Source organism: Phyllobates terribilis, unplaced genomic scaffold (genome assembly GCF_046119375.1).
Source record: "Phyllobates terribilis strain yellow unplaced genomic scaffold, ASM4611937v1 Scaffold_9__5_contigs__length_417890890, whole genome shotgun sequence".
NCBI lineage: Eukaryota > Metazoa > Chordata > Amphibia > Anura > Dendrobatidae > Phyllobates > Phyllobates terribilis.
Genome location: NW_027362769.1, coordinates 162,780,146 through 162,799,105, shown reverse-complemented (window position 1 = coordinate 162,799,105; position 18,960 = coordinate 162,780,146). Strand labels below are relative to the sequence as shown.

General features: G+C 42.1%; 1 protein-coding gene across 1 annotated transcript in view; it reads right to left on the bottom strand.

The window, feature by feature from the left end:
- Positions 1-1,433: 1,433 nt before the first annotated feature.
- NXPH2 (neurexophilin 2) overlaps positions 1,434-18,960 on the bottom strand; it is a 131,256-nt gene continuing 113,729 nt past the window's right edge. Inside the window, exon 3 of the mRNA XM_073647251.1 lies at positions 1,434-4,607. Coding sequence (XP_073503352.1) covers positions 3,864-4,607 — 744 coding nt within the window. The 3' untranslated portion in view covers positions 1,434-3,863. The remainder of the gene's footprint in view (positions 4,608-18,960) is intronic.

Sequence of the window (18,960 nt, the reverse complement as noted above, 5' to 3'; positions counted from 1 at the left end):
AATTACCTTCATAAATGGTCTCCGGATTTGTATAGAATTAGGTCCTTTGCACAAAAATAGTTTTATTGGCTTTCGGAAAGGCTAAGACTGTGGCAGCTTTTTTTTCGCCTTCTCCCATGACAGCACCACCTGAGAGAGGGTATCCGCCCACCGAGGACAGGAACCTACTGAAGAAAAAGGCGGTACCTCTCTTCCGCATCAGTTTTTGGTTCCTGTCCTTGATGGGAGCCTCTTTAGATGTAAGAGGGTGTTAGTCCAGTATTTGGAGGTAACGAAGGCCTGGAGAAAATGTGACGCCTTATTCATTTCATTTCAGGGGGCTCGGAAAGGGCTTAGAGTTACAAGGGGGACCGTAGCTAGGTGGGTCAGGGACACCATTGGTGTAGCATACTCTTCTAGCAATCTGCCAGTTCCTGAGAACCTGAAGGCCCACTCCACCAGGGCGGTAGCTGCTTCCTGGGCTGAGAAGGCGGATGTGCCCATCGACATCATATGTAAGGCGGCAACTTGGTCATCCCCCTCTACATTGTACAAGCATTACCGTCTTGACCTTTCCTCTTCTACTGATCTGTCCTTTTGGGAGGAAGGTGTTGCAAGCGGTGATCCCTCCCTCTGGTGTCTGATCTCTCTAAATCTCTCAGGTGGTGCTGTCATGGGAGAAGAGGAAAAGATCCTAGTTACTTACCGGTAACGGGATTTTACAGAACCCATGACAGCACCCTATTAATTCCCTCCCCTTTATCAATTATGGTGTGCACTTATTAGGGTGTTTTTATTAAGAAATGTTTAGGTGGTAGTTATGTACTAACCTATTTTTCGGAAGCCCTCTCATGCTCTGAAACAAAAACTGATGCGGAAGAGAGGTACCGCTTTTTTATTCAGTAGGTTCCTGTCCTTGGTGGGCGGATACCCTCTCTCAGGTGGTGCTGTCATGGGCTCTGTAAAATCCTGTTACCGGTAAGTAACTAGGATCTTTTTTTTTCTTTGTGTTCTGTATATCAGAAATTTTACTGATCCTTTATAATTAGGCCAGTCAACATAATCAAATTTTACAGCAGTGAATTGGTAAAATACTGTGTATGATGGAGAGGAGATCGTATGCTGATTTCCGTGCGGAGAGAGGGGAGAAAGCACGTGCTGTCTCCCAGATGGTATTGAGAATAGGTTATAGATGAGGCGGAAAGCGCATAAAGAGCAAATAAGTGGGGGACAGAAGGTGTGCTGCTATATGAGCTAATGATGGCAGTGTGCTGGATATACACACTTTACATCCATCCTATATTACTGGGAGATAGAGAGACCTCCCATCCAGCCTATAGCACTATGATACATATATTCAGCCTATATTACTGTGAGGGACACTCCCACGAGAAAAATCTGAAACTTGGATCAGGCTCTAAGCAGCCTGAAAATGAATGAATATTGCAGACAGATTTTATTGTAATTTTATTAAGTAACGGTAACTAATATATCATAAAAAAACAAAAACAAACAAACCACGGAGGCTGGAGTGGAGGTCTGTCCTCTTCAGCCATCAGTCTCGCTTTTATCTTGGATGTAATGATAGCCACAGATTTGGACTGGAGACCATATGGGCGACACCATGACGAGACCTTTACGAGAGAACGACAACGGGATTATGGTGGGGGGTGGCATAATGTCCGGTAATAGCTTAGTGTAACATTAATTTGGTGGTGGAATCGGTGGTGCGGCCATTTCTCCAAAGCGTACCAGGAGCTGTTTTACAAGACAATAACACCAGCTGCTGCTACTGTGAGCAGCCTTCATGACCTAAACCTGCTCCCACGGCTGCAGCGTATCTCGACTTGTCTCCCATCGAGCACATTGGGGACGTCGTTGGTCGGCCGATTACACAGGAGCTGCCAGCGGTGGATCTTGATGAATTGCCTGCGTGCATTCAGCGGCAGAACATTCCTCAGACAACCATTATAAACCTCAGTGATCGCAGCTGAGGCTGAAAGTACAGGGGCTTCTGCATGGGGCGCTTATACTCCATACTGAACAAATCCAGATGTTTAGGAAACTTTGTTTTTCCAATTTATTATCAGTAAAGTCTTCATCCTGTGATTTCCATAATTCCACGACTTTTCCTTCTTGGTGTTACACTCTTCAACATTCACATCGCATCTGACTTTCCTTTTTTTTTTTTGTTATCCCATTTTTTTTATTTTTTTTTATGCACACAGCGAATTGTGGCTGTCGTAGAGAAAATCTGAATTACCACTGTAAGCATTTCTACCACTAGAGGGAGCTGTAAATGTAGCACTCATGTTACGCCTGGGTTTATTCCTCATTACCAGCACTGCATATGGTGGGACATGGTACTGCAAGAAAAATTTATCAGTGTAATATATTATACAAAACATGCTATATCTGTAACTTAAGATTAAAGAAGACCCACCATCCAATTCATGGAAACTGCATGTCTCAGGGAAAAAAAAAAAAATAAATCCATTAGTTGATGAATGGGTTTGTAGTAGTCTCATATTTAATGAATGAAATCATATAACTGTTTGTAGGTCTGACGCTCCCTGCGTGAACTGCAGAATTCAATACTGACCTTCAGATCAGAGTTAATTGTTTGGCTGCTAATTGTTGATTACCATGCATAATGATACTTTGTTATAGTAATTCCGCTCTAATGCTACCCCCAAAAAACACAAAATATATTAAAAAAAATAAAACAACCATAATTCATTTCAAACATGAGCTGTTATTTATATTGCACAAAAGGGAATTTATCAGGACATTAAAGGGTTCAACAGTGTCAGTCTGCTGCCCTAAAGCCACACTGAACTTAGTCACTTTCATCTTCATTTCCTGTGCAGTTGCATCCATTCTGATATTCCATGTAAAAAATAATTTCAGGCAAATCTGTTCTTCTATAGGATGTCTAGGGGGGCAGTCCAGAAAATCCCCCCCCGAGCCCCACAAGCACTGCTCTATCTTCACCTGTCTACCATATGCAATTGCTAATAGTATCTGTCTAGTAAAGCTACTGCACCAGTGGACTTTCCCTTTAAAGGGAATCTGTCAGCAGGTTTTTACTATTTAATCTGAGAGCAGGCTAATGTAGGGGCAGAGTCCCTGATTCCAGCAATGTGTCGCTTATTAGGCTGTGTTCTGTAGTTTCAATACAATCAGTGTTTTATCAGTAAGAGATTATCACTGCAGGACTAGGTTTCTCATGCCTGGCAGTCCAGCTAATCTGTGTAACCCCGCCCCCCCCACCACTGATTGGCAGATTCCTGTGTATACTATCAGCAAGCTGCCAATCAGTAGTGTAGGCGGGGTTATATACAGCTCGGCATTCTGAGCACTGCTACAGCAGAGAAAACAGGGATTTTATCAAAACTGCACCAAGCAAGCCAGTGAGTGACATATCCCTGGAATCAGGGTTTCAGCCCCTACATCATAATGCTGTCAAATTTCATAGCAAAAACCTGCTGACAGATTCCCTTTAAAGCTGCATTTTTTTTTTTTTTTTTTGCATTGGGTTTCTACAGTGATTGTGGCACAAAAAAAAAAAAAACCCAACATGTGAACGTAGCCTAAGGGTGCCACTACTCACTATATCCCTAGGTTACACGTCTATCATACAGAATCCTCACAATACTGATAATACTGATGTGCTCCCTTTTGTTGCATTTATTCCCTATTTTTTTTCCAAAAATTACAGAAACGATTCGAAATATATTAAGTCTAAACACTGTTACAATATTTTTTTTCCTGTCCACCTGATAAAGAAACATTGCCCGTTCAAGAAGCACAAAGTATCTTCCTTAGAAGGTCTCCTCTGACCATCACTCATAGGGCACTGCAGAGTAAAGGAGAGTCACTGTTCATCCGGAGGACAAATATGGCGTCTCGCTGTGATAATTGTAATCGGGGCAAACTTTTTGTACCAGTTTATAGTCTATGCTGAAAAAAGCAATATAAATGCAAATGACCTTGAAGGGCTTTGAGCACAGCCAGGAGACGTGGCTCTGGGTTTGTTCTTGGTAACAGATCTTAGAGGGGTCAAAGTTGCACAAAGCGGTTTTCTTTGCCCGGTCCGTTTTCTCGTACTCAATCCTACAGTTAAAGGATTTGGAATCCTTGTTCTCCAGAGTCGACTGAGCAGCAGAAGTTTCGAACTCCACCACCTTGGAAGGAGGAACGAGACTCACCGAAACGTTCCCGAGTCCCGTCGAGTTATGGCGAAAATAAACGCTGAACGTCCCATTTCCGTGATCCACGATTTTCCCCGTGATGAGAAGGTTCAACTTGACCGTTTTAATATTTGAATGAAAATCCCCCCAGCCAAACATCTTTTTGAATTTGCCCGTTTTTACTATGGGCCGACGTTTAGTTCGTACCAAGGACTCTTGAGTGTGGGTAACATTGGACAGCCAGTTCCAGAAGTGTTCTGTGGTGTCGAAATAAGAGAGCTGGGCTTGTCTTTGAAGCGCTGACTGCTTGACAAAGAGACGGAGAGGGCTGCGGAGACGGGAGTGGGCGACGTCGCTCAACAAGTTTTCCGAGTTGTCCTTGTCGTCCCACTTTAGTGCGTTTGTGGTGCGGGGAATTTCTTTATCGCATAAAATCTGTTGTAATGAAAGAAAAGAACAATTTTAAATTAGTTACAGGAAATGTCATCAACAACAGGAACTTCTTGATGTAGTGAGTGCTTATGTTATACCAGCTCTACATATATACACGCTCCTCAACACTGATATTTCAACACCAAGAAAAAAAAAACAGTTGTGGGACTCTAGAAATCACAGGATGGATAGAATTTATACCAGATGTCCCAGGTTATAGCAGAAGTACACATATCATTATATACAGCAGATGCCCAGGTTATACCAGCTGTACAGATATAATTATATAGATTAGATGCCCAGGTTATACCAGCTGTACAGATATAATTATATAGATTAGATGCCCAGGTTATACCAGCTGTACAGATATAATTATATAGATTAGATGCCCAGGTTATACCAGCTGTAGAGATATAATTATATAGATTAGATGCCCAGGTTATACCAGCTGTACATGTACACACATGGTCAAAATTGTTCGTACCCCTCGTTTAATGAAAAAAAAAACAACCACAATGGTCACAGAAATAACTTGAATCTGACAAAAGTAATAAAAAAATAAAAATCTATGAAAATGAACAAATGAAAGTCAGACATTGCTTTTCTGCTTCCACAGAATTTCAAAAAAAAATTAAACTCCTGAAATCAGCCTGGACAGAAATGATGGTACCCCTTAAAATAATGTGACAAAAGGGACATGTGAAATCAAGTTGTGTCCAGTAATTAGCATCACAGGTGTCTACAATCTTGTGATCAGTCAGTGGGCCTGTATATAGGGCTACAGATACTCACTGTGCTGTGTGGTGACATGGTGTGTACCACACTCAACATGGACCAGAGGAAGCAAAGGAAAGAGTTGTCGCAGGAGATTAGAAAGAAAACTATAGACAAGCATGTTAAAGGTAAAGGTTATAAGACCATCTCCAAGCAGCTTGATGTTCCTGTGACTACAGTTGCACATATTATTCGAAAATTTAAGATCCATGGTACTGTAGCCAACCTCCCTGGACGTGGCCGCCAGAGGGAAATTGATGACAAATCAAAGAGATGGATAATACGAATGGTAACAAAAGAGCCCAGGATAACTGCTAAAGAGATTTAAAGGTGAACTTCAAGTTCAAGGAACATCAATGTCAGATCGCACCATCCGTCGTTGTTTGATCCAAAGTGGACTTCATGGGAGACGACCAAGGAGAACACTATTGTTGAAAGAAAATCATAAAAAAGCCAGACTAGAATTTTCCAAACTACATGTTGACAAGCCACAAAGCTTCTGGGAGAATGTCCTATGGACAGATGAGACAAAAATGGAAGTTTTTGGCAAGGCACATCAGCTCTATGTTCACAGACAGAAAAATGAAGCATATCAAGAAAAGAACACTGTCCCTACTGTGAAACATGGTGGAGGCTCTGTTATGTTCTGGGGCTGCTTTGCTGCATCTGGCACAGGATGTCTTGAATCTGTGCAGGGTACAATGAAACCTCAAGACTATCAAGGGATTCTAGAGAGAAATGTGCTGCCCAGTGTCAAAGCTTGGTCTCAGTCGCAGGTCATGGGTCTTGCAACAGGATAATGACCCAAAACACACAGCTAAAAACACCCAAGAATGGCTAAGAGGAAAACATTGGACTATTCTGAAGAGGCCTTCTATGAGCCCTGACCTAAATCCTATTGAGCATCTTTGGAAAGAGCTGAAGCATGCTGTCTGGAGAAAGCAACCTTCACACACGAGACAACTGGAGCAGTTTGCTCATGAGGAGTCGGCCAAAATACCTGTCGAGAGGTGCAGAAGTCTCACTGACAGTTACAGGAATCGTTTGATTGCAGTGATTGCCTCAAAAGGTTCTTCAACAAAATATTAAGTTAAGAAGAACCATCATTTCTGTCCAGGCCGATTTCATGAGTTTAATTTTTTTTTTAAATTCTGTGGAAGCAGAAAAGCAATGTCTGACTTTCATTTCTTCTTTTTCATAGATTTTTAATTTATTATTGCTTTTGTCAGATTCAAGTTATTTCTGTGACCATTGTGGGTTTTTCTTTCATTAAACGAGGGGTACCAACAATTTTGACCATGTGTGTATAATTATATAAAGGAAATACCCAGGTTGCACCAGCTGTACATGTATAATTATATGCAGAAGATACCCAGGTTATACCAGCATGCTCCATATCACTATATGCAAGAAGATGTATAATCTATATCAGCTGTTCATATATAATTATATACAGAAGATGCCCAGGTTATACCAGCTGGACATGTATAATTATATGCAGAAGATACCCATGTTATACCAGCATGCTCCATATCACTATATACAAGAAGATGTATAATCTATACCAGCTGTTCATATAAAATTATATACAGAAGATGCCCAGGTTATACCAGCTGTACATGTATAGTTATATACAGGAGATGCCCAGTTTATACCAGCGGTACATGTATAATTATATACAGGAGATGCCCAGGTTATACCAGCTGTACATGTATAATTATATACAGAAGATGCCCAGGTTATACCAGCTGGACATGTATAATTATATACAGGTGATACCCAGGTTGTACCAGCTGTGTGTGTGTGTGTGTGTGTGTGTGTATGTATGTGTGTGTGTGTGTGTATATAAATATATATATATACAGAATATACCCAGGTTATACCAGCATGCTCCATATCACTATATGCAAGAAGATGTATAATCTATACCAGCTGTACATGTATAATTATATACAGGAGATGCCCAGGTTATACCAGCGGTACATGTATAATTATATACAGGAGATGCCCAGGTTATACCAGCTGTACATGTATAATTATATACAGGAGATGCCCAGGTTATACCAGCTGTACATGTATAATTATATACAGGAGATACCCAGGTTATACCAGCATGCTCCATATCACTATATGCAAGAAGATGTATAATCTATGCCAGCTGTACATGTATAATTATATACAGGAGATACCCAGGTTATACCAGCATGCTCCATATCACTATATACAAGAAGATGTATAATCTATACCAGCTGTTCACATATAATTATATACAGAAGATGCCCAGGTTATACCAGCTGTACATATATAGTTATATACAGGAGATGCCCAGGTTATACCAGCGGTACATGTATAATTATATACAGGAGATGCCCAGGTTATACCAGCTGTACATGTATAATTATATACAGGAGATGCCCAGGTTATACCAGCTGTACATGTATAATTATATACAGAAGATGCCCAGGTTATACCAGCTGTACATATATAGTTATATACAGGAGATGCCCAGGTTATACCAGCGGTACACGTATAATTATATACAGGAGATGCCCAGGTTATACCAGCGGTACATGTATAATTATATACAGGAGATGCCCAGGTTATACCAGCTGTACTTGTATAATTATATACAGGAGATACCCAGGTTATACCAGCTGTACATATATAATAATACACAGTAGGTGCCCAGGTTATACCAGCTGTACATGTATAATTATATACAGGAGATACCCAGGTTATACCAGCGGTACATATATAACTATATACAGAAGATGCCCAGGTTATACCAGCTGTCCATATTTAATAGCAAAGAGATAATACCCTGGTTCTAGCAGTATTATTTTAGGTGCCTATTTCTCAGGGTGCATCACCCTTCAGGGACCCCTTTCACATGGTATAAGGCATCTCTGAAGCCCCTTTTACTCAGGTGAAAGACCCCTCCCCCCACCCTATTTTATCCTGACTATGTTTTTTCAAGCCCTTTTAATACTAAACTACAAGAGAATTAAGAAAAAATTCCCTATTCGAAAGAAAAATCACCGCACTTAATGTGTCCGAGCACGCCGATCTGAAAGCATTCATCAAGACTTGAGTAATTTGTGTCTTGGCTCGGCTTATGAATTTCACAGAAGCATCTGTGGCCGCGAGATTCAGTGATATTATTGTCGCTCCGATGTGCCGTCCTGCAAGATTAATAACATGAATGTGTTTTACATCAATTAGAGGAGGGAATTGACGTTCCTTTGTTGGAGAAGGCAGACAGGTTTAACAATACCCATCAGGGCCGGCCGAGCTTTTCGGGGTTTTTTTTTCTTCTTGAGACTTGTGTCTATATTGATTTTTAATTTTCTGACTAATGAACGAGCAGCAAAAGCTCATTGTGTGATGTATTGTGTAGTGCCGCTAACACCGCTGTAGTACCGCATGCATTCAGCAGGGCTGAAAAAGAAATAGAAAATAATTCCCATTAAATAGACCATAGATAGCTCTTAGGAACCAAAAAAACAGGGCCCCATACCTGCCGCTACCTGTGCCACCATTGACCCTGATAACCTTAGCACCCTAAACTCACACCTAGCGGCATAACTTGACGCTGGTGTGCCCCAGTGTAAAATGTCTAACAGGGTCCCCAATCATGGGTCACACCCTGTACCCACTATTTACGCATCTTCTTACACCCCCAATTCAACACTAGGTGTCCAAACCTCTGGTAAGACTGGATACACTTCCTAGTTCGTTGACTGGATAGTTTGTTTTTTTTACACCTTATAGCAGTGTTGTTTGGATACCATGTGGCTGTAATATTCTTGCACTGTATGGCACACATTACAGTGACCCTACAGTCAAAACTGGAACATATATAAAATGAGATGCGTATTGCCGTCCTACATGATGCTTTCCTCATGCCCTTTCCTGCCTCACTTTGCACCCATCTAGAACCCTATGTTCTGCCTCCCCAATAGCCATTGCTGTCTCCAGACTTGAGTACTATTAGGAAGTCTAAGACACACCCCTTCCTCCCTTTACTGTACTCTGATAGGACCAGCTCTGCTGATGTCTGTGAAGGTCCTATCAGAGGGCAATGATGGGGTAAGGAGTGTGTCTTAGACTTCCTAGGTCTCAAACTTTGCCAGGGAGAGTGCTGGTTGGTAGTCCGAGACACACCCCTGCCCCTGTGATAGGACTAGCTCTGATGATGATGTTTGTGCTGGTCCTATCAGCGTAAGGGAGGAAGGGGTGAGTCTTAGACTTTCTAATGACCACCCTTGTCTCAGACAGTGCTGTGGACAAGTCCTGTTAGGAAGTCTAAGACACACCCCTTCCTCCTTTACTATACTCTGATAGGACCAGCTATGCTGATGTCTCTACTGGTCCTATCAGAGAGCAATGATGAGGTAAGGGGTGTGTCTTAGACTTCCTAATGACCACCCTGGTCTCAGACAGTGCTGTGGACAAGTCCTGTTAGGAAGTCTAAGACACACCCCTTCCTCTCTTACTCTGATAGGACTTAATCAGAGTTAGTCCTATCAGGGGGGCAGGGGTGTGTCTCAGACTACCAAACAACACTCTCACTGGCAAAGTCTGAGACTTAGGAAGTCTAAGACACACCCCTTACCTCATCATTGCCCTCTGATAGGACCTGCACAGACATCATCAGCAGATCTAGTCCAATCAGAGGAAGGGGTGTGTCTTAGACTTCCAGCAGCTCTCTCCACAATGACTTCTAAGACGGTGATGACCATTTGGTGAAATAGACAACATTGCTCCAGAATAAAGGAGAGGCGGCAGGAGGCAGCGTAAAAAAGGCACCAGATATGTTAGTAGTACATGTCCTATGTATGGTGGGCCATCTTAAAGGATGGTGGGCCATCTTAAAGGGTGGGGGGCGGGAGGTATCAATGTAGAGAAAAACTGAAACTCCCTTCCAGCTATGGCTTCCATTAATTATGTCATGTTTACATCTCATTATGTAAAGACAGTTGGCGCCTGTTCCGAATGCACAAGCCAAACATAGTCCAGATTCACTTGATGGAGGCCACACAAGTGGCCACTGTTCTGGTGGCATGTGCTTTGCTATGCCCTGCCATTATGCTCAATGGCTGACTTATGACATATTTTGTTTACACTGCGTCATACAGTACTAGTCAAAAGTTTGGACACCCCTGTTAATGCTATAGTTTTTCTTGTTCTTATTGGGATGTGCACATCTTAGATTCAGACTGAAGGCAGCAAAATTATGGAGAGACGGATATGGAAGCAAGGAGTAAAGAAACGCGTGAAACAAAGCTGAATATGTTACACCTTAGATTCCTCACCTGATGACCGCTTTACACCTCCTTGGCATTCTCTCAAGCACCTCCATCATGCCGTCACCTGTAATGGCTTCCTGTAAACAGGTATACTGCATCAAGAGTTCAAGGGAGGAAAGGGTGTGTCTTAGACTTCCAGCAGCTCTCTCCACAATGACTTCTAAGACGATGATGACCATTTGGTGAAATAGACAACATTGCTCCAGAATAAAGGAGAGGTGGAAGGAGGCAGCATAAAGGGCACCAGAAATGCTAGCAGTACATGTCCTATGTATGGAAAGATTATAGTTTTTAGGACTGTTTGAAGCCATTCTCGCTGTTGACCTGATGAAGCTGCTTGAGAGAAAGCCAAAGGAGTATAAATCTCTCATCAGAGTTAAGAGGGGTGGGGGGAGGTAGTACTTTGATTAATTTAAGGTGTAACACATATTCTGGTTTGTTTCCATACGTGTACCTTCGTGGTTTTGCAGCCTTCAGTCTGAATCTACAATGTGCACATTCCAATAAGAACAAGGAAGACCATTACATGAACAGATGTGTCCAATCTTTTGACCGGTACTATATGTTGGAGAAAATGTCATGGAATATTTCTGGTAGTGATGGGCAGATTAGCTGGAATTTGTCTGGAAACAATATTGCACCTTTATCATTTTTTGGGATCTCTCCAGACCCCAGAGTATAATAAAAATAAGTAAAAAAATAAAAATGCAAACAATTTTACTCCCATCACCTGGCAATAACCTGTCCATCGTACAGCCCCTCTCCTGTCCGGTCTTCAGTCTTACACTAAACCGGCATCTGCAGAACCTCCAGCGCTGACTAGGCCTCACATCATCATGACATACATTGCCTTCTACCAACTCCCTGACATCTTGACATTGCAGGATCTAATCAATGCCAAAGATGCTGGAACACAGACTCGCGTTTTGGGGTATTCGCCCCTCATCAGAGCAAAGTATGAGATCTGATTGTTGTTGTATGGGAAACCTCTCACACGAGGCCTTAGGGGTACAGCTTATCCTTGTGGAAAGTATCAAGTTGGTGTGGGAAGACTTATAAGCCATGCAATGTTTCCCGGGGGAGTTCAAGCATTGCATGACTTATAAGTCTCCATACAAGTAGTTACATGCAACCGGCCAATCAGAAGACATCACAAGTCACTTCCTCTTCCTGTCCCGATCCCTTCTTGCAAAGATCGGCACTGAAAAGCTTATCAGGGAGAAGTGGAACTGGACAAGATCCTCATATACGAGGCATCACAATAAATGCCGTAAGTATTACTTATATCTGTCGGTAGAAGTTGTGTTGGAAGCCGACTCTACGTTAAAAAAAAACAAAAAAACACAAACTGATTAAAAACTAAATAAAGTAATGGTTTCCTGCCTCGCGCTCTGGAATCAGCCTTGTTTCCTATCTGTAGAGAGCGGGAAGCTTGGGGAATACTTGATATTCAGAAAGTTAAACGACTGTAGGCTTCCCGCGGTACGTTGCAGTGATATGGAAAGCATAGTGGTCGTAATCTTCTAAATGTGATTCTTAATGAGCGGATTCGGTGCCAGGAATGGAAGCAATCAGCAAGATTCGCCGATATGAACGGAGAACAGTTGGTTTTTAGGGGTTTTCTATCTTCTTTAAAAAAAAAAAAAATTATTTGCCAGAACTCGGAGGACTGGTAGTTTTCTGCTTTGTGTATTCTTTAGAGCTAAAATGTTATGAACAGTAAAGTTCCGATAATCCAGCACAATTGGAACCAATTAGGTTTCAGATTATTGGAAATTTTAATACATCATGAACGTAGAATTATAAGATGAAGGATGACTAGTTGGGTTGTTGGATAGATGGCTAATATTGATGCTCGGATAACATGATATCCGAGCATGCTCGGGTGTTTATCCGAGTATCTTCGGCGTGCTCTGTTAATATGTTTGAGTGCCTGCGGCTGCATGTTTTGCAGCAGTAGATAGCCACATCACATGGGGGAATGCCTAACAAACATGCAGCCGCAGGGACTCAAACATATTAACAGAACATGCCAAAGATACTCAGATAACACCCAAGCACATTTGCTCATCACTAATTTGGCTAACTATACGTATGTAAGTATATACCAGGAGGTGACCTGGTTATTCCAACATATCATCCATACCACTAAAATCAGGACGCCGGTATCTAATTGTGGTCTTTATGTTGCCAGTTTTATTCTGTCTTAGTTAATTTTTATTTTTTCCTTATTATTAGACCTCCCCTAAGGCAATCTACTCTTGCATTGTCCATTAGGTCAGGTTGTGACTTTAGTCCTCACCCAGGTTTTAAGCTGCAGCTTGGCATGTTCAGATTGGCTGCTGTATTTAAGCTCAAGCCCACCATGAAGATGGCAAAATGTGAAGTCTAGTATTGTCTATCGATTAACTGAAGATGGTGGGACCTGACTTCAGAAAACCCTAGACTTCAGCTGCCAGTGTCGGGGCTCTCCATGCAATAACAAAGATGCCCGGATCATTCCAAATGCCTATAGGCATTAACCTAACCGATAGCACAGGTTGGAGTCTGGCAGATGGATTACTCTTATCTCCCAACTTTAAGGACAGGAAATTGGGACAAATAATGCGGCACTCACATTTTTTCCAGCTTTACCACTTCCTTAAACCCACCTAATTATTTTTGTATTTTTGCACCCACACAAAAATAATGTTCCTAGTGAAGCACCCTTAGCACCCCCACACAATTTAACATCCCCACTCACTACTATGCCTTAAAGATTCCCCGCACACATTGAGACCACCTTACGCACAGTATGATGCTCCCTCATACACCGTCACGGGTGAGTCAGATGTGACAGACAGTCGCCATGCAGTTGGTTGCAGAAGATCTCTTCGTTTGGCATTACAGACACCTTCTTAGATCTGTCTCACTCTAGGACCCAGTGGCTTCCTCCCTCACTCTAACTGACACCCAGGCCTGGGTGTTTAAATATTTTCTGCTTGGTACAGGGAGGTGCCGGTGATATTCACATGTTCCCTAGTGAAGGCTTGGAGCTATTGCAGTCTGTTTGCTTCCTCTCTGGTGCTAGGAGGATGTGTAGTGTAATCTTTCTGAAGTCGACTAAAGCTAAGTTACTTTCCCCCCTTGTTTGTCTCCCTTGATGTCTTTAGTTGTTAGTGGGGACTGACTAGTGCTCATCCCCCTTCCCTATCCAGGGCGAGGAACCAATATAGGGAGGATAGGGGAGACAGGGTGATATCAGATCAGCCTAGGAGGTCTACACTCTCCCCCACTCCCTAGTGTCTGGGCTCCCTTACCCTCTTCCCTTCGTGTTGCACTTAGTCTTTCCCACACATTGCATGACATACACAGTATGATGCCCACAGTCTCCACACACACAGTAGGATGCCCCACTATGCTGATTATCTATTCCTCCTCACACTGGCCAAAAATGAAATGACTAACCTAGCCACATTCCCACAATGAGAGGGGCAGATGACCACTCTGTGTGTGTGTGTGTGGCCCGGTGTAGCAGATGGAGTTAGAAGCCAACGCTGCCAAGGATGCAAATACAGTCGAAAGCAAGACAGCTCCCCACATCTGGGACTATCCTGCTGGATCCCAACTAGTTGGAAGGCATGGGATTACTGTCCGTACAGCTAAAAGTTTTTGCCTGTACTTTCCCTTTAAGTATTGCCCTAACATGACTGAACTAAAATCAGATGAAGTCAAATTTACCTTTATTGGCACCAACATCGAAACAATCAGTTCATCTTCAGCTTTACGACTGCCTGATCACATTACTTTACCAATTCTGTCATTTGCAGTCAATATATTTCAGACGACATGTTGCTTCAGCAAATAAGTCCTGGAGTGATGGAGCCCGGCAAGCCGATACATTTAGTGCTTGTAAATTAATCTCCAATGAAACTTCCATCTCTGGACTTATTTAATAGTATTACTTGTCTTGCTGACAAAAGTGAATCACAGTATCTGCTGACGGCAGAATAGATTGCTGCTAATGATTAGTGATGCAGTCTACCCCGGAGTCATCTCTTTTCTGACCCTGCAAGGAAACGCGAATCAATACAATTTTACAATGACATGGAAGCTATGAAAGATGATAGAATCAAAGCATCTATCATTGTGTTAACTCTGAGGAATTGCTCTTCCTGGTAAAACTTTTTGTGAACAGTCTGGTCAAAAGTGTGGGGGGAAAAAAAAAACAGAAATCATATAGTCCATTGATTCATACAGGATTTAGTCAAATGTCAAAAGAACTTCACCCCTAAAATTCAAGTTATCAGTTACTAGAAGTCAGAGTTTTCTTTTTTTCTAGCCATTAACATTTTGATTTTAATTAATTTCTTTTTTTATTAGTTTTTATATATATTTTTTTTCTGGATGGCAACTACAACCAGTATGGTGACCAATTCAATCCCCCAAAAAGTTTGTCACCAACTTTTTCTTATAGTTCAGAAATGTTCTGCTCTGCTTCTGTTCCTTGTTTTAAGCTGCAGCTGTATTGCTATGATTGGCTGTTGTGTTTAAGGATAAAGCCCACCCGAAACGTAAAGAGCTTGCCTTTTACTTTTATTTTAATTTGAGAACCTCCTCCAATTTCCACTGCTCCACAGATTCTGGAACTGCTTTTTTTTTTCTCTCTGTGCCCTTCCATTTCAAAGTTATGCCCCCCTAGTACTAATGGTGCAAATACACCACCCAACTTCTTCGTGGGCTCGGCCGTGTTTTGATTGGCCAGCATTAGAGGAGAAAGAGAGCAAATGATCACTGAGCAGTCCTGTAGTACACGCCCAGTTGGTTGAAGGGAAAATTTGCATGTTTAGTACAGAGGGGCATAACTTTGGAACAGAGGGGGACATAAGTAAAGATAAACCTATTCCCGAATCTGTGGAGCAGTAGAAATTAGAGGAGGTTCTCAGTTTATATTAAAGCAGATCTTTCACTGAATTTTTTTTTCATTTTATGTGGTTTTCTCAAAATCATAAATGAGTAAATTGCAACATAATTGTAAAAACAATCAACTTTGCAATTTAATTTGTATTAAAAATTCTCTCCATTTTCAAGGACGAAGGACTTTAAATTCTATAGTCCACTTCTTGTTATTGCCACCGCTGCAGCCCAACAGTAGTGGATGGTCTCCCAGAAAAGTAACACTTGCTTATAAGCTTCTTGTTTTAGAATGTGTGAGTGCTTCCATGAACCTGGCCGCTTTCCCGCCCCTGTTCTCCTCCGATGCTGCAGAGGCAAAGCTGCTTCCGCTTGCAGCACAGCACAGTTCAGGCCACAGATGCAATCATGCTGCTGGTCCGAGCTGTCAGTCATCAGCAGCACACCGCCCCCCCCCAGCAAGCAGGAAGCCAGGAGGCAGAGGAGTACTGTGCTCCTGAAGAATAAGCTTGAGACTCCTTATCGTTTCATCTCTAGGCAGATTCTAGAGGCCTGAGAAAAGCTGGGAACATGACACAGTAGAAACTGTAATGGTTGCCATACTGTTTGTTAGATATTCCAAGTGATACTCAGCACATTGTCCCGTCTGATGTTTCTTTGTGGGGCCACTAGCTTAAGTATATGGGCCCCATATGGGATAATATCCTTGGCCCCTGAACTTGTTCTTATGCCGATCATCCTCCATCTTGTACCCTGTTGTGTACACTTTGTGCTGCTGAAATTCGATTCCCCAGATTTGCTCAAAATTTGCCTGGAAATTAGAACTGCATCAAATTTAAATCGAATTACTGGTAAAAGCCATTTATCATGATCTGACGTTTTGCTCAAGACCCCAGAACTTAACACTGGGAGTGGGGGGGGGGGTATAAAAAAAATATTATACTCACCTTGGCTTTCACCTGTCCTGGCGCAGCAGCTCCCCATTCAGCCCTCCGTTGGCTCACTTGCTTCCTCACTCTGGTTCCAGTCTTCTCTTCCACCCTCCGACACTCACTAGACGTCATGACATCGTCATGTCATCTCTGCAGGTGCCAAGAAATTAAGAGAGTAGCCGGAGGGAGGAGGCGAGCCACTGGAGGACCAGGCTTGGATCTTGGCACCAAGACAGGTGAGGGGTGAAGTGAGCATAATGCATTTTTTTTTTAAACCCTTTATTGGCCTTTAAAATAAATTCAAACAATATGACTGAGCCGGTGTGATGTTTTTGGAGGAAAGTAGCCATGTTTTTTTTCCCCCTAATTGTGTACAATTCCTTTAGAGACCAACCTGAGTCGCAAGGATGCAGCATCTGGCATTGGGACCGAACTCTCTGGATTGCCTACTCTCACTTCTTTTAGTAAATAGGTTAATATTAATTAACTTCTCACCAGGATTGACTATATGCTCTTATGAAATTATGAAAATGTGAACCTAAGATAAAAACAAAATGAGCAAATACTCTGTAGTAAGTGAATAAATAGTAACAGTACATGTAAATAAAATAAGGTACTTAGTTAACATTGTCAAAAAAATGTAAAAGCAATCGAACCGCGACAAGGTGACCCAATTGTGACGGTCCCTAACTCTTGTAATTCACCTCACTATGTGTCAGCAGACTTAAAAACAGATAAGGGCAGAGCAGGACCTGGGTCCTGACTGTTCAGACACCTGCCTGCGGAAAGCTATACACTGTGTGCAGAATTATTAGGCAAGTTGTATTTTAGAGGATTATTTTTATTATTGATCAACAACTATGTTCTCAATCAACCCAAAAGACTCATAAATATCCAAGCTTAATATTTTTTGGAAGTTGGAGTGGTTTTTTTTTTAGATTTGGCTATCTTGGGAGGATATCTGTTTGTGCAGGTAACTATTACTGTGCAGAATTATTAGGTAACTTAATAAAAAAACAAATATAATCCCATCTCACTTGTTTATTTTCACCAGGTAAACCAATATCAGTGCACAAAATTTAGAAATAAACATTTCTGACATGCAAAAACAAAAACTCAAAAAATTAGTGATGAATATAGCCACCTATCTTTATGATGACACTCAGCAGCCTTCCATCCATAGATTCTGTCAGTTGCTTGATCTGTTTTCGATCAACATTGCATGCAGAAGCCACCACAGCCTCCCAGACACTGTTCCCAGAGGTGTACTGTTTTCCCTCCCTGTAGATCTCACATTTTATGATGGACCACAGGTTCTCTATGGGGTTCAGATCAGGTGAACAAGGGGGCCATGTCATTATTTTTTTTTCTTTTATACCTTTACTGGCCAGCCACGCTGTGGAGTAGTTGGATGCATGTGATGGAGCATTGTCCTGCATGAAAATCATGTTTTTCTTGAACGATACCGACTTCTTCCTGTACCACTGCTTGAAGAAGTTGTCTTCCAGAAACTGGCAGTAGGTCTGGGAGTTGAGCTTCACTCCATCCTCAACTTGAAAAGGTCCCACAAGTTCATTTTTGATGATACCAGCCCATACCAGTACCCCACCTCCACCTTGCTGGCGTCTGAGTCGGAGTGGAGCTCTCTGCCCTTTACAGATCCAGCCTCTGGCCCATCCATCTGGCCCATCAAGAGTCACTCTCATTTCATCAGTCCATAAAACCTTTGAAAAATCAGTCTTAAGATATTTCTTGGCCCATTCTTGACGTTTTATCTTATGTTTCTTGTTCATAGGTGGTCGTTTTTCAGCCTTCCTGACCTTGGCCATGTCCCTGAGTATTGCACACCTTGTACTTTTTGATACTCCAGTAACGTTGCAACTCTGAAATATGGCAAAACTGGTGGTGAATGGCATCTTGGCAGCTTCACGCTTGATTTTCCTCAATTCATGGGCAGTTATTTTGCGCCTTTTTTGGCCAACACGCTTCTTGCGACCCTGTTGGCTATTTGCCATGAAACGCTTGATTGTTCGGTGATCACTCTTGGAAATTTCAAGACTGCTGCATCCCTCTGCAAGACATCTCACAATTTTGTACTTTTCAGAGCCCGTCAAATCTCTCTTCTGACCCATTTTGCCAAAGGAGAGGAAGTTGCCTAATAATTAAACACACCTTATGTAGGGTGTTGATTAGTGTTGAGCCACCCCCGTAGTGTTCGGGTTCGGTTCGGTTCGTCGAACACCGGGATGTTCGAGGAACTGTTCGTCGAACTGTTCGTCGAACACCTTAGAACACCGTCGAACACCGTTAAAACCAATGGCAGGCAAACAAAAACACATAGGAACACATAGAAAACACCTTCAAAGGTGTCCAAAAGCTCACAAACTGCTCAGAAGACGCTTTCTTTAAAAAAGCCGGCCGGCAATTCAGCAGCGGCATACACCGGTA